At 39.1% G+C, this 24901-nt stretch overlaps 2 protein-coding genes across 2 annotated transcripts in view; one reads left to right on the top strand and one right to left on the bottom strand.

The window, feature by feature from the left end:
- Positions 1 to 358, bottom strand: part of sptbn4b (spectrin, beta, non-erythrocytic 4b) — an 89478-nt gene extending 89120 nt beyond the window's left edge. The window contains exon 1 of the mRNA XM_085370287.1: positions 214 to 358. Coding sequence (XP_085226413.1) covers positions 214 to 358 — 145 coding nt within the window. The remainder of the gene's footprint in view (positions 1 to 213) is intronic.
- Positions 359 to 16720: 16362 nt separating this feature from the next.
- blvrb (biliverdin reductase B) lies at positions 16721 to 20880 on the top strand. The gene is made up of 5 exons (XM_085370700.1): positions 16721 to 16886; positions 18146 to 18307; positions 19474 to 19563; positions 19653 to 19784; positions 20414 to 20880. Exons 1-5 carry the CDS (start codon positions 16802 to 16804, stop codon positions 20566 to 20568), a joined length of 624 nt encoding a protein of 207 aa, XP_085226826.1. The 5' UTR covers positions 16721 to 16801; the 3' UTR covers positions 20569 to 20880.
- The last annotated feature ends 4021 nt before the right edge of the window (positions 20881 to 24901 follow it).

The raw sequence follows: 24901 nt of genomic DNA, 5'->3' as shown, positions 1-24901 counted from the left end.
CGCCCAGCTCTACTTTGAAGCAACTGTTGTTGTGACTGGGTGCTATATAAATTACATTTTATTAAATTGCATTTGATTAATTGTTTAAAAATGCCCTGAAAGTAGGTATTATTCATTTTGTATATGAACAGATAATACGGTCAAATGTCTGCAGTGTCTGTATTTGTGTAAATGTGAGTAAGCATGTGCACTGATCTGCTTGTGACCTCTGACCTGCCAGGGCCTTGATGCGGGAGCACTCGAACAGTTTGGAGCTGGTACACTCTGTCTCCCAGAAGCCAGAGCCGATTGGTCGGTTGTTGTTGTTAAGCTGGCGCTGGGCTTCCGCGTTGTCCAGGTCTGGAGAGGCATTAGCCATCGCGCCTGACGCCCTGCGAAAAATCAAATGCTGTCAAAATATCTGATATCAGCCTGTGTGTGAAATAAAGGATGGGATAAAGTCTTCCTGGTAACATATAAAAATGAAATTAAAAAAAAACATCTGTACAGTCATGCTTGATGAAATATGTTTTGAATGAGCCAATATAAATATCAGTGGATTTGCTTTAATGCGCTACTCACATACAAAAATACATATATATGTATGTGAGCACACTGGCACATGCAGAGGAGAGAAAAAGAAGTGCCATTGCTCCATCCCCACAGGTGAAGAGCCTTTCGCACCTGATAATTAAATTAAATTAAACTAAACTGACTTCACACGTCCTTATTAGATATCTCTTAACCCTTATTCAACCGCACAAGTTTAGCCAGCAAAGAAATTCAGACTCAAAATTCATGGTTTAATAAGGAGACTTCTGCAGAAATAAGGAATCAATAGGTCCTTTCCTGTTCATGAATGATGCAGTACCTGTCCTTGGCATCAAAGCATTTTACAATAGCAAAGCTTAAAATAGACTTAAAATGATTTGGGCATCTCATCTCTTCAGCCCGTCCCTTTGACAGCTGAAAGCAGGTACATAAAAATAGCTTCTAAACCTCTGCATGAAATCACACTGTGCCGGCTGAGAGTTAAGAAACAGAAACATTCGAAACAACAACAATGAAAAACCTCCTGTTCAATTTTCTGATATTCATCAGCTTCCGCTGCATTCATTTGAAGAGCTCACAGAGATGTTTGATATCAGTTAGAGGCTTCAATTAAAATTAAAATGAAACCTTAACAGTGAGCACTGGATAATGTGGTGTAAATAGTCTGCTTCGAGCAATGCACGGTTCGGTTTGTGGCACTCGCGACAGAATTCAGAGCGCACATTAAAAATCAGCAGACTGGGTGAAAACTTAAACGCGTCTCTGCTAGAACAGCTTGGAGGCTCTGAAATAAAAATGTGGGTTTTTCCAAATTAAGGCACCAAAAAGATGGTACTGTCTGTTTCAGCCTTCTTCATACACACCCTCTTCAAATTTTTTAAATGCTTTCTTTAACATATAAAGGATGTGTCATGCAAAAAAAATAGATGGTACCTCCTGTCTTTTCCTGAATTTGACAGTTTGTTGTTTTCAGTGTGTGTGTGTGTGTGTGTGTGTGTGTGTGTGTGTGTGTGTGTGTGTGTGTGTGTGTATACACATGTTTAGACATCTTTGTGAGGACACAAAATTGGCATGCTACTATACTTGTGGGGACTAAATGCCCGTCCCCACAGGTTTGAAGGCATTTTTGAGGCTCAAAATGTGGTTTTAGTGTCAGGAGTACAATTAGGTTATGGTTAGGTTTAGGCTGAAGGTTAGAGTTCGCATTGATTTTTAATGGTTAGGCTTAGGGTAGGAACTGGTCAGATGGACTGGTCTGACAATTTCAGAAAGTGCTGAACTGCTGAGATCTTCCCACACAAACCATCTCCACGGAACATGGTTTAAGAAAGAGAAAATATCTAATGAGTAGATACCATAGGTCAGAGGCAAATTGCCAGACTACTTCAAGCTGTCAGGAAGGCAACAATAGCTCAAATAACCACGTGTTACCACCAAGGTATGGAGAAGAGGGAGTCTGAACACACAACACACTGACCCTTCAAACTGAACAAGAATCTGAGGCTACAGTTTATACTCACCAAACGATATAAAGAATGTTGCCTGGTCTCCGTTTCTGTGACATTCAGATGGTAGGGCCAGTCTTTAGCACAAACAACATGAAAGGATGGATCCATCCTATCTTGTATCAGCGATTCAGCCTGGTGCTGGTGTGTGGGGATATAATCTTGGCAAACTTTGGGCCCCTTGATACCATCTGAACACGTTTTGTGATCATAGTGTGCCCATCTTCTGCAGGATAGCACACCATGTCACAAAGCTCAAATCATCTTTCACATGACAGTGAGTTCACTGTATGGGCTCTACAGTCAGCTGATCTATGCATCACTGTGCGATGCTATGATGCCAACATGGACCTCAAGTCTTTCAGGAATGTGTCCAGCACCTTACTGAACCTCCACAGTGACGAATTAAGGCTGCTCTTAATTCTTCAAGTTATTAAGCACTTGCCAGGTGTACCTAATAAAGTGACCAGGGATTGTACGTATCACAACAGGCATTAGAAATATAAAAGCTCGTGTCGGTAATGATGTATAGAGCAGTGCACTGGACATTAAATAAATCATAAATATTTTAGATGCACATTGGGAATCTAATAAGAATTCCCAGGTAAATACAGCATCGTTAGTTTTCTCATGTTCTCACTCTTTGTGTTACACACACGATGAATGGAAAATACATGCAATGGTTTCTCTTGGTGAGGAGCAGATGTGCCTACGGATATAAAAGATGCCATTTGGTGCTCTTCTCCAAGGCTGCTAACAAAGGGGAGGGAGGGGGAAGAATACATGTTTGTTTCCATGGCCCCACTGGGAATCAAACCCACAGCCAACTAGGCTTTTACACATGTGGGTTCAAGGGGAAAGACTGATGATAGAAATGTATTCTCTGTATATTTATCCAGAGGGCTTCTTTTGTCATACACTTATTTCTCTTTAAACTTCTTACAAAGATAGAAAGTGATGTTTAAAAAACTGCTGGCTCATTTTTGTGGCTACATTGTTTCAGTATGGTTGTTTTTTTTAGCAGATACAGCAGTATGTTTGGTGGTCATCCTTCAGCATCCTAAAATCATCGGCCTTTCCAGTGTGCACTCATTAAAACCCCTGTCCTTGAAATGCCTCACAAGATAACACAGAATGAAAAATGTTCTCCCCCCTTTCCCCTCCCAATCCCCTCCCCCATTTCTCCCTATACCCTTCTTTCAACACATAGGAAGAATACACCCAACAGTTACATGCCCTGAATTTGTATTGTTACTTTTTAGTTAATGTTAGTAACACTATACTCACCCATTAAGTTCAATTTATGTGAATGAAGATTTCAAGTAAATAAAAGGTCAAATAAGCATTTGATGTTACTGTTTAGGAAGGTTTCTCTGAAGATTCCTGCCTCAGACTTTTTCCCTTTTCTCTGTAATCTCTTTTTCCTCTCCTCATCCCTCTGCAACAAAAACCCAAGCTCACGGTTGTCACTATACCTAAACCACTGGAAAAACAACATAGCCATATCGAGTAAATGTCAGCGTGCCCTGCAAGACAGAAAGAGAAGAAGTAGCTGTGCACATGCACTTAGCTGTCCTCCCTGGAGAGGATAAATATTATAGAGCTTTCTATCTGGTGATGATGCAGAAAGAGGACTGCAGTGAAATCCAACAAAGTGAAGCCTACAGTAAATCAGATAAATTTATAGGTAACCTGAGTGAATGAAAAGACAACAATACAAAATGTTCTTTTCAATTAACTTTAACCTTTAAATAACAAAATACTAATAGAATTGTTTTGGAAATGTAAAAAAAGAGATAAAATTAAGCCCAACCTTTCAATAGATACATCTTCTCTACTTTATACAGTACATTTTATACAGTACATTTTATTCCTCAACTCATCGTTATCTTTAAAAAAAAAAAAAAAAAAAAAAAATACAATTTGTGAGAAATAAAAATCATGAAAATGCTGTATTCTTTGAACATTTGGATACTTCTAATGAAGGATTTGTTTATAATATATTGCCAGGTTTTTTCTGTTTTCAAAGAAGAACAAATGAGTCAAATGCATATGTTTACATTTATACTACAATAATTAAACAGTTGGGTTGCAAAGGTCATTCCTACTACAATCCTTCCAAGCTCTTGCATGACTGCTGAATATTAGTGCAAACTGATGGCTCGGGACAAAAGCCTTTTCTTTTTTCTCGACACCAAAGCGCGACCTTTCCTCTTAAACATCCCTAAAACACGGGCTCTCCCTTTACGGCCGCACTAAGAACATCACGCAGCGCTCTATTTTGTGATTAGTTTTCAGATGAGTGGCAGCTGATGGTGTGATCTCAGATGTTGTAAATGAGCTAGCCCCTTGTTTAATGTCCCTAAATCCCTGTACAGTTTTCACTCTAATCCCCCGTGTGGACTAAAGTCACTCGCCAGCATTTTCCTTCAGAACGTGTGAGAGCCACCTTTGAGGTTGGCTGCAGAGTCCCACCATGCTCTGTACTGACTGATATCGCAAGCCATGAAGCCAGCAGGCTCATGTGAATGTTTAGACAGAAACACCCCAGAAAGAACCAGGAGTACTAACATGGGGACCTTCACTGAGAAATATCTGTGGCCAGACTGATGTAATGACTATAAAGCAACAGAAGAGGCCTGCAGGTGAATCGTGTATCTGCAGAAAAGAGGTCCAATGTCTAACGTGTCAATAGTTTATCTTTTGATTGCAGTTTTTACTTAATTTTTGCCCATTTGCAGCATTTAGACTGATCATGAAATCTGCAGGGGTTTTTTTTTTTAACTGAATTTCAACCAGATTTAATATCAGCCGATATTAGTTCTTTATAGACTTACTGATGTTAGCATTTAAAACAGACAACAATTTGCTTTATTTAGGTAAAGGAAAGAAATAATCTTCAAACATGAGCTCTGGTGTTCCATCAGAAGGCTCTCTGCACCGACACATGTTCGGAGCACCACAAACCAGCAGTCAGCCAGATTAAGTTCTCCACAACTGTGCTGCCACTGTATCTTATTAAGGCTCAGAAGTAACAACACATAACAAATGTTAGCGAGATCTGCTTACGTTTGTGTATTGGATTTTTAAATCACCACACATTAGTATCAGTCTGAAACCCCCCCCCACTTATATCAGCTAGGCTCTGATTTTAACTCACCTCTATCACCGCATTAGGTACTTTCATGCAATCCAAAAAATAGTGTTGCTGTTTCTGTTTCATATCTAGCTCGTTTATGACGTAGGCCAAGTTTCTTTCAAAGATGTTTGCTTTCTAAGTGCCTCCTTAGCTTGTGGCAGCATGCTAGCATTAGCCCTCCTGACATATGACCCACTTTGACTGAGGGCTGCTAACATCCACAGTCCAGCTAAAAGCTAAAAGACTTGTAACTTTATAGATACATTTTCTTCACATGGTGGATCATCCAACAAGCTTTCCCCTTTATTAACCTCTTGTTGTGTCTTTCTCTCATAATTCTTACCATTTGATGATGACTAAATGAAGCTGGTTGTGAAAATTATCCTGTATCCAAACTGTGTTAGGTTACCTGTGGTGGACGTTTAAAACCTCTTTAGTTGATGACGACTGCAGGAAAAAACCTGTAACTGTATATTTTTGTAGGGCGATAAAACAAACTGAAATACGGATTAAAGCCGGTGATTGGATTGGAAAAGTTGAACCACAACAAAAGTCCGCATCAGTCAAACTGCAGCCAAAATACATGACTGCTGTATCTGCGCGTGTGTATGTGCGCGCGCACGCACGCGTGCCCTCTATTCTCCTTGCCTTGTTCTTTGCCGAACCTCAACCACCTGGTGTCCTAAAATCAATCAAATCAAAGGCTGCTCTGGTGTGTGTGTGTGTGTGTGTGTGTGTGTGTTATCACCTTTATTCTAATAATCAGACTCAGCTGTTCAGGAATCAGTCAGCCGTAGGCAGTCACACACACACACACACACACACACTGCTGGCTATCTGTTTTATGCTCTGTTTTGACACACTGAACACAGCCTGCAGGAAAGTTTTAAAAAAAATGTGACCGCAAACTTTCATCTGTATTCATACTTGTGTAACACTAAATTCATTCTAATATTGGCAACAACAACAACAATAATAATAATAATAATAATAATAATAATATCAAACTTCTTTAACATCATTCTGAAAAAACAGTTAATGTCCATGAGATCTTAAGATATTGTGTGATGTGTCTTTGTTGAAGAACCAGGAAAATATGGAAATATATTTGGGGGACATGGTGGATTTTAACTCCCCAAAAAAGCTGAGGTGCCTACTGTGGAGTGTACATGCAAACATACACGTGTTACTACTTGTCCTAAGTCCACAGGCAGCAATCCTGTGCTTCACTTGAATGAGAATCAGAGTCATGTATGATAACGTGACCCGATTCTGTGCTGTCTGCAGGTGTGAATGTGAGCATGAATGGTCATCTGTCTGTTTATGTTAGCCCTGTGATGGACTGGCGACATGTCCAGGGTGTACCCCGCCTCTCATACAGCAACAGCTGAGTTAGGCTCCAGCCACCCCCTGACCATGAATTAGATGAGCGGTTAAGAATGATTTAATAAATGACTGACTGTGTCACAGAGTAGCAGAGCTTCACGGATAGTAACACCACTGTTTTCTGTCATTGTACATTCGTCTCCGTTTCCTTGTCCAACTTCAGGGAAAAATACCACTGTGGGCAGTAAGCTAGAAGGATCACCACCCCCCTTTCTTTGTCTGTATGAAGTATAAAATCAAAAAGCAGAACAAGCTCACAAGCAGGAGAGACAAAGAAAACAGCTTTATTATTACTTCTGACATCTGTTGTTTTTCTGCTGTAATACATTTTAGTGCTCAAATCAGATGCATCTTCATCAACTATTGACGTGGACTCCATCGACATCTCTCTACATCACTGCATATCAAATATTTTTGTCACCAGGTTTTTTTTAAAGCTGCTTTTGGTGCTTCTTTGACTATGATCCAACTCAGAATATGTTATGGTTTAATGGTTTTACTAACCACTATATTAAGAACACTTTAACTACCAGGAGTGTCGTGATAACATCAGATGCTACTGGACAAACAGAAGACACATTTAAACTACTACAGCTTCAAAATAGTTCTGAAAATAATGAAAATCAAATCAGAACAGGTGCCGATGTTGCCTGGTGAAGTTAGCATGTCACAAGTCCATATAATTACGCACAGTCATGTCCCAGCAGGTGCGGGGGGGGGGGGGGGAGTCAGATGAACCTGGTGGATCCTGAACAGTTGATGCTGATCAGGGCTGGTGAGCTTCAAAATGAAAGTGCTGAGTAATACTGCTGATGATCTTTCATTCAGCCACATAAATACAAAACACCTCCAAATGTTTTATTCTGAGAAGGCGACGACAGAAGCGAGTCCACCATAGTGTTTCACACTGCATTCAGCGCACATGCAGACATCTATTAATCTGACCGCACTGGTAATTCAGCAAATATAATTTCAGTAGTTTAAAAAAAAAAAACTGTTAAAAACAACAAACTTGGACCAGAAAGTTTTGATAAATAAAATCAAAAACACAGATTCAGAACAGGGATCTTGCTCTGATGTTTATGTTGAACTCTCGGGGTTACAGAGTTCGTAGGAGGCAGCTGTGCCAACACCGAAAGATCAAACCTTTAAACAGCAGCGTCCTCTCTGAACTCTCCATGGTGTTGGAAGAAAGAGCATGAATTGCATCTGTGGCCGTGTGTTCTCTTTGACATCTTCCATATATTGTTAAAGCCCAGTAGATGCAGTGGAAAACCGCACAAATAAAACCAAACACTGTCATATTTACGTATGGAACCTGATAATATGAAAGAAGTTATACAAAATAAAACACTCGCGTTTGGTAAGTTTTTACTGCTTAAATAATTTGTTACAGAGTGACATGTCCTATTTTATTTTGTAAATATTTTTATATTAAAATATATTATTTCATTCCAATGTCAAGATCTGCCTGTTTCACAGTAAACTAAATTATCTCAGTAAGTCACCTTGAACTTGGCAACCTGTGATGATAATACTGAAACAAATGAAATTAGCGCTGGTAAAGACAGGACAGCAAAAATGGGAACTTTGCCCAGAGATATCTTCTCATCTCTCACTTTTAGGAGAGAATCTAGATCATATGAAGCTTTTCTGTTTTTCTCCAGGTGGACCTGAACCCTATATCACTGTGGTTTATAGGACAGCATCTAAAAGGAAATGTTCTACATCCAGGGTGGCCATCTCTGTTTCTCCCCAGGTGGTTTGAGTGTGTTTACGTGACTGCGTTTCAGCTCAGTCGTGACTCTTTTAGCTGTTCTCTTTACTTTGAGGTTTTATCATCCAGACTTGTATCTGTCAGTCTTATTGACATGGGTATGAGAGATTGTGTCTCAGTTTTTCCTGTACATTTAAACAAGCTTTTGAACGTTAACCCTTAATCGGTTCTTTTAAGACATGCCTGTCACATTTCAGTTGATTTCTTTTGCTTAATCAATAGCCTAGAATCCACAGCTATCCATTAGGGCTGTTTGAGTAGAGCAGAAATGAAAACCACAATTAATTCGGTCAATATTGAGATTATGATCTTTTAATACAACTGCTCGTAGAATTCATTTCTTGGGAGTAAATTTTCTTGAACTTTCATCCAAAGATAAAAAAAGAAAGATTTTGAATTAAACCCTCCACAGCCTGGTAGTCGGTAAATTTAGAGAGTACCAAAAGCAAAGTAAGAACCAAGCACAATAATCATATAATCATATAATCTCAGAGATTTTGTTTTGATAATCACTGGAAGCCAAAATTGTAACTGAAGCTTAAAATCTGACTAAATGCACAGGCATATTATCCCATTAAAACAAAAACATAAGCCGAATATCTGCACAGAACTGCACCCTTTTTGACAAAAAAACTCTAAATGGATTTATTCTGCTCACTTCCAACTCTATTTTCTTTCTTTCTTTTTTGTCTTTTTTTTTTTGCTTTTAAAGTAGCACTGCGTGGTTCGCAGTTTTCTTGCGCTAAGCCTCGATGCATCCACCGCTGTCTGAAACATGCAGTTTTAGCTCTCCTCCCTTTAAGATGACTTTCTTCTGACTGGCTTAAAAAGCAGGTGGGAGGGGCTTCTGTGCCACAGCCAGACTCGTTTGCCTGAGATGACCATATTTGGAATATCTGCACTCACTGACCATATTAGAGACAAGATTTGTATTTTTTTATTTTTACAAATGTTGGAACCTGAGTTTTTGGCTTACAGAAACTACTTGAAAATGTGTTCAAGTTTATTATAAACTTCCATTATTGTAACAATATACAGCCATGGTAAAGAGACAGCATAACTCTTTTATGTTCTAGGGTTTTACATATCAAGATACAAATAAAAATAATCTCACAAAGTCAACCATGACTTAGTTTGTCACTGTTGCAGTTATTGTTACACATAAAAAACAAGTTGTTTGAAGTTTACTTTAAACAATGTATTATTGGTCAGAGTTATCATTCATAAGTTTCCTGTTGCTTTGTTATTCAGGGATCATCTAATAGTGTAATTACTACTGCATGTCTACATCCATACATGTGTGAGATTGCAGAAATGTCAGTCGTTACATCTTCTCCTCTAAACCACTCAGTGTTATTATGGCCTTCTCTCACTAGCTATGCTGCTGAAGTGAGCCACCACAATAAATCACAGTTTCACCAGCGACGTAATGTAAACACCCCCACGCCCCTCGCCCCGCCTCCCTGCTCTCTCCTTTTATTATCCTTCACACTTTTGCAGCTGTCCTCTCTCTATTCCCACCGCTCGCTGTGTCCTAACCTCTCATCCTCTTTGTCTGGCTTCCACAACTTGTGTTTTGGCAATTAGTATCTGACACTGATGCCTCTAAACTAACTAAAGAATGACCATAGTCTAAATGCTAACCACCCGGTGTCCTTGAAACATACACTTAACCCTGAAATGCTGCATTGAAGCAGTTCCGTCATCAATGGTAATGTACAGCATGCAGTGACCACAGAATGATGGTAACGTGAACGAGTGCTAATATAAACTGTGTGACTGTGGAGCTGAAAGAAGAGCTGATGGATCCCATGAGCTTCTCTGGGTCGAATGTTTATCCCATCATTACTAGTCTGTAAATTATATACAAGTTTAATTAAGTCTACTTCCAGTTTCAGTCACGTATTCCAAAACCAGGACAAGAGTTTAAATGTCATTGTACTTTTTAAACTTTACCACTTAGTTGAGTCTTGAGTGTAATTTTACAGCCATCTGTAAAACTCGGTGGAGGCACTGATCTTTAACATTACTGAAGCAGTGTGAGATCAGCTTGACAGAAAACAGAACAAAAGTCCTTCCAGAAGCCAGGAGAACTATTTCTAAAGACAACATAAAGAACTGACAAGAAAGCTGACAACTTATTTCCCATTTTCCTTGGAAGACATAAAGAAATAAGGGATGGCTCTAGCACCTACTGCCCACCACTGTTCTCTTTTATACCATTATACTTTTTTTACTATCTTTTTTCCCATCTTTCCCAATGCATGTGTAACAGGGGCACCAACCAGTCATATAATATGTACCCACAATGCAGTTTAACAAAGCCAGTTTTACCCAGCTAGCTGCCTGTGACTCCTCTGATCATATAAAATAGGATGATAGCTCATGATGTTCTCCTCCATTCTGATGTTGATAAAAAAAAAGAAATGTCTATAGTGTTCTTGTTCATCTACTGCAAATATGTGGCTCATTGTGATTTTAACAGTTTTGGAAGGGGGGATTAAGTTATATCAGGCATTTGCTACACACATATATAGTGGAACAAATTAAAACTGCAATATTAATTTACATGGGTACATTTTCCACAGAGCATGTCGACAGAAACTTCATAAACTTCCCACTAAAACACTACCTCAGATCTTGCGTATGGATCAATACGGCTCCCGTGCAATGATGAATTCTCCAGTCAGCAATTTCTTCTCTTTATATTACTCCACCAGTGATCCAAGAATAGCTTAAAGTACCTCACGGATGCAGGACTGTCCATCTCTTTTGATATAGAAGTTAAATTTAGAGATAGAGAGAATGAGGGAGAGACAAATATATAACCAGACGAGGTGAGAAGACAATAAACTAGAAAGATGAAAATGAAGTGTGATATTGTGGAATATAGATGTTAGAGAGATAAAGGAAGGAAAATATGGAAAAAGAAGTGAAATAGAAAGACAGTGGGAAAATAAAGAAACTGATCTGAGACAGATATAGGGGCATATCACCAGAAAGATGAGTCGAGTAAGAAAGAGAGACAGCTGCCAGTGTTAATCAGTCAGCGGCAGCAGCTCTGTGTCTCTAAGGCTTAATCTGGACCAGACCCTCAGTGCACCCCCTCCCCTCTTTTCTTTAGTCTTCATCAATATCGTCACATACACATCATTTGGGGACATTAATCACAGCCTCTCCTAGCTCGCTGATATCCCATCTGCCTATTGACAATTGTGAGGAGAACGCTCGGTTACTAAAACGTCTAAAGATTGATTAAGTGATTAAGTGTCAGACTTTGGAGGGTTCGAGAAAAGTTCAAGACGCCACATTATTCTCCATTAAAACATAACTTTGTCAAAAAACGCCAAAGTTAAAGCGTTTTTACAGTTTTACAAGCATTATTTTATCAGTATGAAAGAACATCCCATCAACCACTGCCAATAAAATCAATTTTCTGTGTGATCACAGCCATCAAATCAACAGGAAGCAAGATGTGAGCATGTTCATGTTGAACATGAACATGTGAACAGAGTGAACTCAATTCTACCAATTGTAGTAGCTAAATCGCACTAATTCAGCTGTCTGTACAGGAGCAACAATGATGGCTCGTTTAAGATCAGATTAGATTTAAATGCCTATTGTAAACACTACTGTCTTTTAATACTATTACAATAACCCTGAAATTAAATAATAGCACTCACCTGTGCTTTAAAGATTAAGAATTTCTTGTCCTTTATCTCCACGTTGGTAGAATTGTTGAGTCATTGTCTTATATTTCTGTTTGTATGTTCTTGTTTTTACTATTGATCTAACTCAGTTTACTTGTTTCATGCAAAGACTGTATTTAAAAGATGATGCCACCCATTCATTAGTGAAGTCGAAAGCTACGACTTGAGGATTTGTTGGTGTTTCTACGTGCGAAGGGTGAATCATGACGCTCCTTTCTGAAACCTAGAATAGCCAAAATTGACAAAATGGACTTCGTCTTTTACTTATTATAACCTGAAATGAGCGACTGAGCCCATAACCCTATGGCAAAAATGTTTACAGAGGTCACGTTTAAGGTAAGTTTTTTTTCGTTTTCCTTTTTCTGTAAACCTGGAAGTTTTTTTGCAGCCACAGGAATCAAGAGGAACGCAGGAACTTTCACATTTGGCTTCACTTTTCAGACCCGGAAGCTACGTCCATCTTTTATGCTCTCTGAGTGTTAAAGTGCTGGTGGAAAACTGGGACATGTGAGCTTTCAGAGCATTCATGTGTTGTTTCAAACAGGAAAAATGTTTGCTGCCTCGTGACTATAACAGATACATAGCAGTTATAGAGTCAGTGCAATAGCTTGTAAATGTTAATTTAAAGTTTATAGCTACAGCTACATTTGGACATTTTTCTGCTGGAAAACCGCCAGTGAGTGCACGGTTGCAAATGATAGAATGCTGACACTCAGCCTTATTTCCCCTTGTAATTTCATATTTTCTGTACAATTTTCATCCTTTTGCTGCAGTCAGGTTTCTGTTATTGATCTGTGTACAAACTCAAATGTGTAGCAATAATGTTCTACAGCTCTTACATTAACATTTAACAGTGAACCGAACATTGAATATTTAATCCAATCTAACTTTATGTTTGACTGTCATTCTGACCCAAACATGACCCCAGGTTTAATCCCAAACTTTATCCACACTGATATTACCTGACAAAATATATGGAATCTGGATCATTCTTTGAGGGAGTGATGCTGTCTCTCCTTTTCTCCTTCACACTCACTCACACACACACGCACACACAAGATCCTTCACTGTGACGTCACACAGTACGCACTTTACACACTGCACTGAGTCACTTTGAGTCACTTCACCTCAGCACAGTGAACCCGCATCTGTAAGCAAGGGCAGCAACCACACCCAAATTCTGAGTCGACAAGAACACGCCTCTTAAAACAGTGACCTTGTGGTCTGATAAACAGCAGAGAGCTTCAGTATCCTAAAGATGCTGTTGATCATCCAGAGAAGACAGGGACAACAAGAAGAGTAATTCTATCTAGCTGAGAAACACCATAAATGTATACAATATTCACACTGCTGTGCAAAGATTTTAGACATGGTGTTCAAATATGATTCCATCGTGCAATACAAACGTAGAAGCAAGCTTGCTCTGCAGCAAAGTCCTCAAAACATGCAGCCAAGCACAAAAAGAACAAGTTGTGCTCCCAGTCGCTGATCCCAGCCCTGAAGTCTGAAGTCTAGGGTTACGGGAATAGACACAGGAACCACGATAAGTCCTCTTGGATGATTGGAACAATCCCCCAAAAAGTCCCCGAAGAAACCTGAACAACCTGTGCCATTTTAAAGGTAAAGTGTTTTTAAATGTTTAAAATACATGAAGTAATCTTGCTTACCACCACATGTTTTGTTCACTTTGAAATGGGATCTAGCTGGGTTCAAACTGTTAAACTTTTGTATTACATGAGTGACTCAAGACAAACTGAAATACCACAAAATGCAATGGATTCAGGTTATAGAAACCTGCTGAGCACCACATGTGGTATGAAAAGGTTCACAGTACTGTGTGCAACATAAACCCACTGAGAGACACTGGAGTAAGGGGCTCAAATGGGTCCAAAAAAGTCACAAAACTTACAGTAAGTACCGTTAGCAGTTTGGTATTAATGATTAAATGAATTCAGATAACCGCATACCTCTGTTCACTTCTTCCCTCTTCTTTTATTCATGTTGTTCCAGTACAGTCACAAAGTAGAGATAACCAACTAACTCCCACCTGCATGCAAACTTCAGATCAAGACAGAAAGGACAAACAATGGCCCGTGACATGTCTCCGTGCACAACAGGGGTTGTAGTCACTTTTTTTGCAGCAGTGATCAAACAGACATTAGACAGGCTGCACTGCATCTCCTACTTGTGTTGCTGAAGCAGTGTATGCTGCTTCAGGCCTTGTCAAACTAAAGCATGAATTGAGTCAATCTACAACCACCCCTTCCAAGACAGCAAAATCCCTCCAGGATTTGGGAAGAAAGGTGCAGAAAAGCGAGAGTAATGTAAAGTCACATAAGGAGACCACAGGCACATTTTAACTTCCTACTAAAATACTGCATAGAGCATTACTGTCGATATTTATTCTTGTGAAGTTCTGCTGCAGTGTGCATACGGGTACAGTGTGCAGTCTGTAGCTAGAAACCAAATAAATGATCTCTAATTTAAAGTAAAGGTTACACAGAAGCTAAAACATGCAACCGCGTACCATAGCCCACAAAAAAACTAGGCCGCTTTCTGTTTCTCAGCTCATTTCTCCTTTTAAATTAGACAATCAGATCCAGCAGGCATCATAAGCACCTTTCCAGGCATGCATCACGTACACATGTAAGTGGAAATAAGACACGAAACGGTCCGTCCCTTTGCCGGATCACTGCGGTACCCTGCACCCAAATGCAGGCCGGCATCCCGGCAAAAAAGGAGGAAAAAAATCCCATGCATCTCGACTCCTTGCTCTCACACGGGGAATGAGACGACAACCAAGGGAAAAGGAAGCATCTTTTTGCGTTTTTATTGGCCTTACCTTTAGCCTCAGTGTCAGTTTTTTGGTTTGGTTTCGTCCTCCTCCACCAAGACGTCGCTGGCTCGAATCGATGAGGAGCGCGGTTTATCAATGGAGGAGACTGACGCTCCGCTTTTATTCCAGCAGGGTTTTCCCTCGATTAGTCCCTATTACACGAGGAAGCGGCTGGTTTGGGTAATTACTGAAGCACCGCGGGGGGTGTGCACTGTGCAAAAACTGCGCCTTAGCGCACGTTAAGAGCGCTGCGTGCCTGCAGCGCTGACCGCCGGCCGGGAGATGCTGAGGTTCAGTGCCGGTGGAGGGTGATGGTGATATCCATAGAGGTCCCAGTTTCCACCTGACACAACCTCTCCTTCCTCCTCCTCCTCCTCCTCTCCGCTGGTGATGCTGAGGAGAAATATCAGCATCAATGGCAGAGAGAGAGAGAGAACGGGAGAGAGAGAGAGAGAGACGCTGACGGTGACGAATTTTAACGGATAACCACAAGAGGCCGCGTTTCAGCAAATTGATTCAAAGGCTAAAGAAGAACAAAAAAGAAATATCACAAAAGTTAGAAATACCAGCACATAATACATCTATGCGAATTTCTCTTTGAGATCAATATTCTTATTCTTATCTGAAAACACTGGTAAATATTTTTAATTAATACACATTTAGGAAGAAAGTCCAAGTTAGCTGTTGATTTTTCCTTTTTTAAAACTCCCTTTTAACTTTTATTCTCTTTTTTCAAATAACCTTTTTTTAAGACATTGTCACATGAAATAAGGACGTTATTTCATGTCTTTTAAGCGTGACGAAGGCTACATATAAAAAAAATTAAAAGAGTTGCAGTACACCTGCAAAATGTTCCTCTTCCTTTTTTCATTTGCTCTCTTTAAGTGTCACCACATAATCAGGCTCCATCTTGTTTTAAAGAGCCCATAGGGCTTACTTGTGGTTCCTGGGAATTTTAAAAGTAGAATGGGAGGAAGAGCCTTCAGCTTTCAGGTCCGTCTCTATGGAACCAGCTCCCAGTTTGGATTCAGGAGACAGACACTGTCTCTTCTTTCAAGATTAGGCTTCAAACTTTCCTTTTATATAAAGTTAGTTAGGGCTGGATCAGGTGAACTTGAATCCTCCCTTAGTTATGCTGCAATGGGTCTAGGATGCTGGGTGATTCCCATGATGCACTGAATGCGATTTGGTGCAATATAAATAAAATGTAATTGATTCGAAAATCATAGCAGATCATCTACCTCCATCTCATTTGCTACATCCATACACATTCTCTGAGGTCTTCCTCTTTTCACCCTCCCTGTCCTATCCTATGTCCAGTATATCCACTATTCCTCCTCTGCTCATGTCCTAACTTTGTTTCCAATCTGAACAGTCATTCTGATATACTCATTTCTAATTGTATTCATTCTGGTAACCTCCAACAGAAATCTTAAACTTTTTAACTCTGCCACCACCAGCTTTAACTTTCATGGTTTCTAAAACTATTAGGAATAAATCAAACTAGGTATATCAACTATAGCTCACACAGATAGCTCACTGCAGAGTCACAGGTGGGAAAAAAAATGTGAATTATACTTCCACCTATTAGTGATTCTGATTGGCTAATTTATACGTAATGAACTGTCTCACCTTCATTTTAAGATCGAATATATTTTGTAAATCTTTATCTTTATCTAAAAACATTTTAAAAATGTCTCTTTCATGGTAGTGGTTGCTATTCCTGCCCTGGAGTGACGCACAGGAGCTGAACGGCTCCATATAGGCGGAGTCTAAGATGCGGAAGTGCCTTCCTGTCAAGCCAAAGAGGCGTTTCGTTAAAGGCCAGATGTATTTTTAAGAGAATGCATCTCCTACTCCGGACACTCTTCAGCTGACCAGGTGTTGCTGTCTCGTGGATCCCGCTTATTAAGAACGATGTCGGACTCCATTAAAAACGTCGCGATATTTGGAGCCACGGGAATGACCGGGCTGGCGACCCTGCCGATAGCAGTAGCTGCAGGTGAGGAATAAGAGTAATAAAAATAAGTTACAGACGAAATAGAAGAGATCATGTATTTGTGTAACCGTGCGGGAGTCACACTGGGGTCTCTCAGGTGGGTTTCAGTAGGCTTTTCATGCATTGTTACTGTTGGAGTTAAAGTTGGAGTTTTCCGCACAGGCAAAACAAACTTTGATGCTTCAGACTGTTTTCTGAGCGTCCTCGTGCACCTGTAACAGGGTAGTTACACGTCCACCTGTGGAGGTCACAATAGGGTGATAAACATGAGGTCACGGGATTCCCTTGCGTAATAACCACATCTTAACTGTAACAGTTTCACAAAAAGCTGGTAGAAATGTTCCTCAGCCTGTTAAAATCAGAAGTTTCGCATGAATATTTATGACATAATTATTTTTTTTATATCACATGTATTTGGTCAAGTTTTGTTAATTTTTTTAAAGGGTTGAATGAACTGAATGAACACATTTCAAGGCCTGATTTGTAAACTGTAAACTGTAATCCCCGATGAATGTCACTCTCTGCTCTAACTTTCTGTAACCCCCATTAGAAGTACAGCTGCAATAACCCACTGCTCCTCTCACAAAATCCCTTACACAAACACACTGTGTCATATGATTCGTTCGATTTAGCAACATTTCTATTTCCTTTCCTTTTGCTCACCCATGGCAAAAAAAAGTCGACTCATGTTTAACGGCACAGGCAGCGTTTTGCTGAGTCACGGCAGTTTGTGACACAGAGAGCTGATAGTAAAAAGCTGTTTGCTATCTTGCCCCCACAGTAAAGGGTGGGATCTCTCCTGAAGCTGTCACAGAGTCACCAGTCAACCTGCATTTGTATAGCACTAATTAAACAAATTAAATTAAAAGTACAGGGAAGACTAGAATACTGCTAAAAACTACAAAATTACATAGGAACACATTAAAAAAACAGTACAAGCAACAAAAGCTTCTGAAGCAGTTTGTTGCTAGCAGTTTCTGCACAGTAACCAAACAGGAGAAAGTGACATCTTGAGTGTGCTGGTTGGCACCCAGGTGAGATGATCTGTTGTCATTGTGTCACCAAGACAAGTCCCTGTTCCTTTGATAAAAACAACACATTTCCATGACTGTAAGATCCTGCAACATGCACAGAAACCAATGACTTCAATACAAAACAAAAAGCACAGTATGCTATAAGTGAAAGTGTTTCATAATTAGGTGTTTATGGTCGAAGTTTAGTTTAATTTCCATGGGGTTTTTTTCTCTCTCTTTTTTTTTTAGGATACAATGTGACGGTGCTGGTGCGTGACCCCGCCAAGCTGCCTGATGACCACAAGGCATCCAGAGTGGTGGTGGGAGATGTGCTCAAGAAAGACGATGTAAAGAAGACGTTGGAGGGCCAGGATGCTGTTATTATCATCTTAGGCACCAGGAATGACCTCAGTAAGGCTGAAGAATTGCACATACAAGCAAATATAATAAGACATTAAATCAAAATGCACTCTTGCAATCATATCGCCAGCCTACCTGAACTCAAGAGGACTTATTTCAATGCTTAAATTAATACCAATGGAACTGCATGGATTTAAGTTTATGTGGTTTCATGTATTCATAGTAATTGTAATTGCATGCAGTCACTGAATCTTAAAATTCAGTTTCCTTACTTACATGTTCACCTTTCAGGAGAAAGACTATATATTTCAGTGATGTAATGATGTAAAACACTCACTAGAGGTCACCAAAGCATTCTTATTACATGTAAAACGTGACATTGGGTCAGTTTGACATAATCGAAAAGACACAGTATAGAGATGAATGAGAATTATAGCATAAAACTAAATAACATATGCATAGCTTATTGAATAATTTAATAAATTAAGGACTGTATAGAAACTACTAACTCTATAAAAACTGGAGAAGTCTCTCCCCTCCAGGGCTGAACATTTCCTCCACAACATGCATGAACTGAGTCCTTGGATCCAGGGGATGTTTGGCTCTGGATTACTTTTTGATATATTCATCAAGATAGTGTTTCTCAACTTTTTACTATTTCCTATTTCACATCGGTAAAGAAGTCTTTCAAATATCCCTGGATGCAGATGTGCATCAAGCCAAAATATTGTATCACTTCAAATTTGGACCAAAGCCCACCTCTGGGAACAATTTTCATGCAAATCTATCTACGACCTTTGGGTAATCCTGCTAACGGACAGACAAGCCGAACAATCACATAAACAACATTTAATTGACTAATTTCCCACCAAAAACAAGACATTTCTTTTAAATTTTAAATTAATATTAACTTATAAGATCAATTAACTCACGTTATTGATCTTTTAAATCATCAGTTAAGTCACTAAAGCACATAATAGAGATTTGAGTTTATATTTATGGTGCTCTCTAAAACATTGGATTTACTTTTACCCAGTGGAGCATCTGTAGGAATGAAGCAAAACAACAATCAAGTACTGTTCTGCAGTTGTGTGTGTGTGTGTGTGTGTGTGTGTGTGTGTGTGTGTGTGTGTGTGTGTGTGTGTGTGTGTGTGTGTGTGTGTGTGTGTGTGTGTGTGTGTGTGTGTAATATCTCTAATCTAACTTGTATTCATTAGGCCCAACTACCATGATGTCTGAGGGCACAAAGAACATAGTGGAAGCTATGAAGGCGCGTGGAATCCGCAAAGTGATCGGCTGCATGTCAGGTATGCCTCGCTGCGTTAAAAAAAAGGAAGTTGAAGAGCTCATCGAAGTCTGTACAATCAATCATTTTTCTCATCTCTTTTCTTCCCAGCCTTCCTTCTGTGGGATCGCTCTAAAATGCCGCCACGTCTGGTTCCTGTGACGGAGGACCACGACAGGATGTACACCGTGCTGAAGACATCAGGGCTGGACTATGTGGCTGTCATGCCTCCTCACATTGGAGGTCAGTAGTAAGAGGAAGCCAAGAGTTTTGGTTGCAAAGGTCCATTTTTCAGCTTTATTCAATCTGGAAAAAATTGAAACCAGCTAAAAAGAAAGTCCAGAAAAACAGTTTCTGGTATAGTTCAATATAATTTTAACCTTTATGTTAAAACTTATAACTCATCTGTCTGTACATAAAAATATAATACTAGGTTGGCAGCACAATTATACCAAAACTTCCTTGTTAAATGCTGCCCTCTTGTGGTGAATTCTTGTACTGAATTTTGCAGACGGGTTTTACAAAAGGTGTCTTTAATCGTGGCCTTGCCTACTACAACGAAGTGAGACGATTAAGGAAAGGAGTTACTTTTCTACACACATGTCAGACTGCTCATAATCTCTTTTCTAAATCAATGGTTAAAGTAAATATCGTCAGAATGGACTTGTACTCATTTACACTCAATGAAGGGAAGATTTTCGAGTTTGTTCATCCGGCTGTTACTTAGCGGTTTTGCTCTTCAAGCCCATTTGAGATAGAATGGGACAGTATGTGGGTCGTGGTCTAAAATGAGTGCAGCGTCTCTGCTGCAAATCAGGAGAGCGTTCATACATTCTCTTAAATTAAATGTTTTGTTCTGCCCTCATCTCCAGGTGACCTTCCTCTGACAGAGAATTACGTGGTGACAGAGAACATGCTAAAGGGAAGAGCCATCTCTAAACACGATCTGGGACATTTCTTCGTCAAGTGTCTCTCCACGTCGGAGTGGGACGGCAAGACTGTTGGAGTGTGCGGAGAGTACAAATAGTCCTGTAGTGCACACTGCTTATGCCCCGTTTAAAATCACTTCCTGTTATTGATGTTGAGCGATGAATGAAGGGAAGAGTTTTGTGTTGAACTGCTAATGTGTGGGGTTTTTTTTTGTCCTTGCTTCAGTCTTTTCTATTCCCTTTTGTAATTATGATTTAGCATCTTTTGCTTGGTGTTCCTTTCTTATATTTTCTTTCATTATTAGCTGCATATATGGTCATCTTTTTTTCAAAAAAACAAGTGCCAAACCTGTAGTGTTACTTCAGCTCTTTAATTGCTTCTTTCTTCTTCTGCATTTCAATCATTACATCATGAGATGAGTCTTACTGTTCTCACCATTGTCCTAAAAATAAAAGACTTTACTATACTAAAAGTTGTGTTGAACTTTACCACATTTTCACATTTAAAAGAGAACTAAATCTGTTTTCCACTCCTCGACTCATGTTCGAGCGGGTGAAGTGGTAGGGTGTATTTTAAGCCGAAATGGTTACAGTCTCCCTTGTGTGTGTCCTGCAGAAAAGACAACCAAGCATATCTAGATTTTGCACAGTTCTCTGACCAAGCTGTACCAAATTCACCGTGAAGAGGCTGCACAAATAAGGAAATCTTTTCACTTCAAAAATAAACTGGGTGTTTAAAAAAAAAAAAAAAAAAAAGTGAGGCGTGAATACGCCTTTTTACACCGTTTCTAGTTTCACACATTTTACAGCGCACAGCAGTTCCACTCATTGACATTTATAATGCAAAGGTTATATTCAGGCACATTAGATTATAAAAAGAAGGGACTTGGGATTCAAAGAATCCCACTTTAATACTCCTGGATTATAACCTGTGAATTACAAACAATACTTAAAAAGTAACTGCCTGCAAGGATTCAAGGATGGCTGCCAAGTGGGAAGACATTTCTAGCAGGACTTTAATATAATTTAATTTCTTATTAACTGAAAACTGTAAGTGATCACTTTGAAACTTGATATATACTATCCATTGATTTTTTTTTTTTTTTTTTTAACACTATGAGGTCTTAAGTAATCTTTGACGATGACCCCAGCCACTCCCCCACCCTGACCCTTTATTTTGGAGAGAATCAAATACATACATAGATTTTTTTTTAATCCCCAAACTTTACCCGAGACTAGGGAGAACAAATAACAGAACTGCATATTTTCAGTGTGTAGAGTTATGATTAGGCTTGACAGGGGGGAGGACTTTGGTTTTATTTTGAAAGCCACAACCGGAACTTACTTTATATTTCGAGCACGTCATGCTTCTCAGTGCAGAAGCAGAGGAGCAGCTACAGCTGTCCTTTTAAAGTTGACTATCCGGTTCTTCATGTGACTGAAAGTCGGGTGTTACAATTAAAATCGAAACCATAAAAACATAAACGCTTGTGATCTGGGGCAGTAGAGTGGGGCCTTCACTGACGGTCGCTTTCAGGTAAATAACTCTCATCTGCTTTGAAGAAAACTGATTCAAACTAATTAATTTTACTGGGCTTAAAATGACCTTTGCTGTGTATGACAGGTACATGTGGGATCCATACGTATTTTCCTTTTCGTTTATTCTTTCTTGTTTTGATTTTTCAGTGCCATGCTCAGAAATGTGTAGACATTTATGTGTATACATTTTAAAATTCTGAATTGGATATAAAATCAATCTACTGGAATCATTTCAATCTTGAAAGTCTAGCATTTAACTTAAAACACAGATGAATTAGAACTCGCTGAATTTTAAGTTTATTCAGCAAGTATTATTCCAGTTTTCTTCTTCTTTTAATAAAAGAGTCTGTACTAAAGCCAGTATAAGGACTGGAATCCAACTTCACTTGGTGATGTAATCATTTAGGAATTAGTGCAAAGAATATTATATAATAAGAATTTAAACAAACTGGTAATTGCAGCAGGGGTTAATTTACACTATTTCCAAGTTTAATAAATGTAAACTTTAGAATATATTAGCCGTACAGCTCGTTTAGCGTGTATTTAATGCGTTTCGTACATGGAAACTACTCTGGTGGAATGTAACGTATAAAAACTCCATTACCCACAATGCCTTCCTATAGCCAACCCCCAACTCTGAACCTCTTGGTATGAAACTCAAATCACGGGCGGGAGAAGGCGAAGGCAGACTTGAAGCTAACGACGTAAGAGCGTTTGGGGATTTTTAAATTAGAACAAGAGTTTTAAATCGATGTTTAATCGTTAACTTATTTATGAATGAACCGAGTAAAACTTAAGGGTAAATTTGCCAGTTCAGGTCGAAGCGAAGGCAGCAAAAGCATTGACGACTAAACTCACGGCGGAGAGACGGGAAGTGATTCAACAGGTTGGTTTGCTTAAAACAACTCTTACTTCCCACATGTGTTTGATCGCGAACTTATTGTTTGGTGGGCTAATTAAGATCGGTTTTAACTCCGTTCAGTCGATTATTTCGACTGTAAGTCGAATTAATTTGTATTTTTACCCGATGGCCTCGGGCGAGACTGTTTCCCTCCTACGCGGTGAAACCAGAGTTACAACCCCCACTCTCCATTTAAAGTACCCACATTGTTATGCTCATTTACAGGCTCACCATTTTAGTCTGAGCTCTACAAGGGCAGGTCCTGAGATTCTTTTAACTGTTATTTTAAAAATCCATGTGTTTCCAAACTTTATCCAGGGGTGTAGTGTTACGGATCGTCTCATTAATTAGCATTTTTACTAAAAGACTGCAATTTGGTGGTGTGGCGATTCCCACACAAGACTGAGACATGGTTTGAAAAGCTGTTTTACACCTAGATAAGTTGTTTGGATTATAAAAATGAATTGTCTAGTTTAATGCAGCAGTTTTCTCCACTGGCCTAGAATTTTTACAGTAGTCAAATGTAAAGGCGAAAGGCTGAGATTCTTCGAAAATTGCCCCACTTTTTGCATCTTAACAGGCATCACCTGGTTTGTAAAATCAGTTGTGGGGTAAACAAAAAGCTTAAAAAAGGAAGCCAGTCAGAATTTTTAGACTCCTGTATTGTTATACCTGACAATCAAAATGTATTTTATGTACTAGTAATTTAACTGTAGTAATTAAATATAAATTATTTGCAATTTTTTTGTATTGAGATCGAACTTTGTAATAAATTAGTAGTTAAAGCTTTAAAATACATTTACTGGAGTAAGTGCTTTCTTTAGGCTTGCCCCTGTGCTGTTATCCTTCAGCAAAGGGTACAGAAAAATCAGTCACATTTTTAGGATTTATTTTATGATCTTATAACAACTATATTATAAACTAAAGAGTTTATCTGCATACAGATAACTTTAATTTTTGCTTCTTCTTGATTTGCACAGTAAACTATCTCAGCAGATATTTTGATAAAGGATATGGTTAATTTAGTCGGTTTGCTTCCGAGGTGATGTGAACAGCCAACACACTTTTTACTGGGGACATCAAGACAGGGACAGTGGTTATGTTGAACCCTGCTAGTTACAGAAACTCTGTATGTCCATATGTAAATATAAAGGTGAGAGGCTGAGATACTGCACTCTGTTTTGCATCTTAACATCGTTCGGGCATCATCTGGTTTGTAATATCATTTTTGCGGTAAACAAGAAATGACACCTTTTGTTGTCTGGCACATTTTTTAAAAGTGGGGTGAATTTAAGCAGATCTTACGCAGGCTTGTGGTTTGAGTTTGTTTGTTTTTTGTTTTGTTTTTTCAAACATAAGGCCCGAGGGCCAGAATCGACCTGGCCAAGACTCCAATCTGGCCTATGTCCGGTTTTGGAAAATGTGAGGGTGGGGATAGATTGTGTAAATTTATTTTGGTATATGGTGTAGTATTACTAAAAAAATGATTTTTTTCCCACCGTCTACTTTTGAAATTATTATTAGTTGTTTTTCTCAGTGGGTTCATGGGGAGAGAAAATAGAAATAGTCTGTGAATAAATGTGAATGAGCAGTGAGCTACTGGAAAATGTTCTGTAATTTGACACATTTATTTATTTGTGTTGACAGATTTGCTACAGTAGCATTTCTTTGTCATGTAGAAAAGCTGAGGGGAGGCGTGCTGGTTGAAATGTCACTTCTTTTTCTTACATTAAACGTCTAGTTAAATATCTTCACTTCTACAGAAGGAAGAGTTTCGCTGGCTCGGCCCATTTAAGATCAACGTGGCTCACAACCATAATGAACTTGGCATCCCTGGTCTAAATAGTCTCTGTTAGTGAAATTCAATCTTCACAAAAATCCTACTAATTTCTCTAAATATTTACTGTCTTAGACCATATATCTGGTCCTCAATTGTACCTTTTTAAATTTAAAATACATTATAATAAATAAATGCTTACCACAGCCCCCAA

The sequence above is a fragment of the Diplotaxodon limnothrissa genome, linkage group LG14, assembly GCF_057381915.1.
Source record: "Diplotaxodon limnothrissa isolate DT_005_m linkage group LG14, D_limnothrissa_male_GT1.1, whole genome shotgun sequence".
In the NCBI taxonomy this organism is placed as follows: domain Eukaryota; kingdom Metazoa; phylum Chordata; class Actinopteri; order Cichliformes; family Cichlidae; genus Diplotaxodon; species Diplotaxodon limnothrissa.
The sequence above is the reverse complement of the archived record's forward strand: the minus strand, read 5'-3'. Positions and strand labels throughout refer to the sequence as shown.

Bases quoted from the DNA above. Each gene is read 5' to 3' on its own strand.
- blvrb (XM_085370700.1), top strand. From the start codon at position 16,802: ATGTCGGACTCCATTAAAAACGTCGCGATATTTGGAGCCACGGGAATG. The intron at 19,564-19,652 runs GTATGCCTCGCT...TTTTCTTCCCAG, and splicing joins AGTGATCGGCTGCATGTCAG to CCTTCCTTCTGTGGGATCGC. The intron at 19,785-20,413 runs GTCAGTAGTAAG...CCTCATCTCCAG, and splicing joins CATGCCTCCTCACATTGGAG to GTGACCTTCCTCTGACAGAG.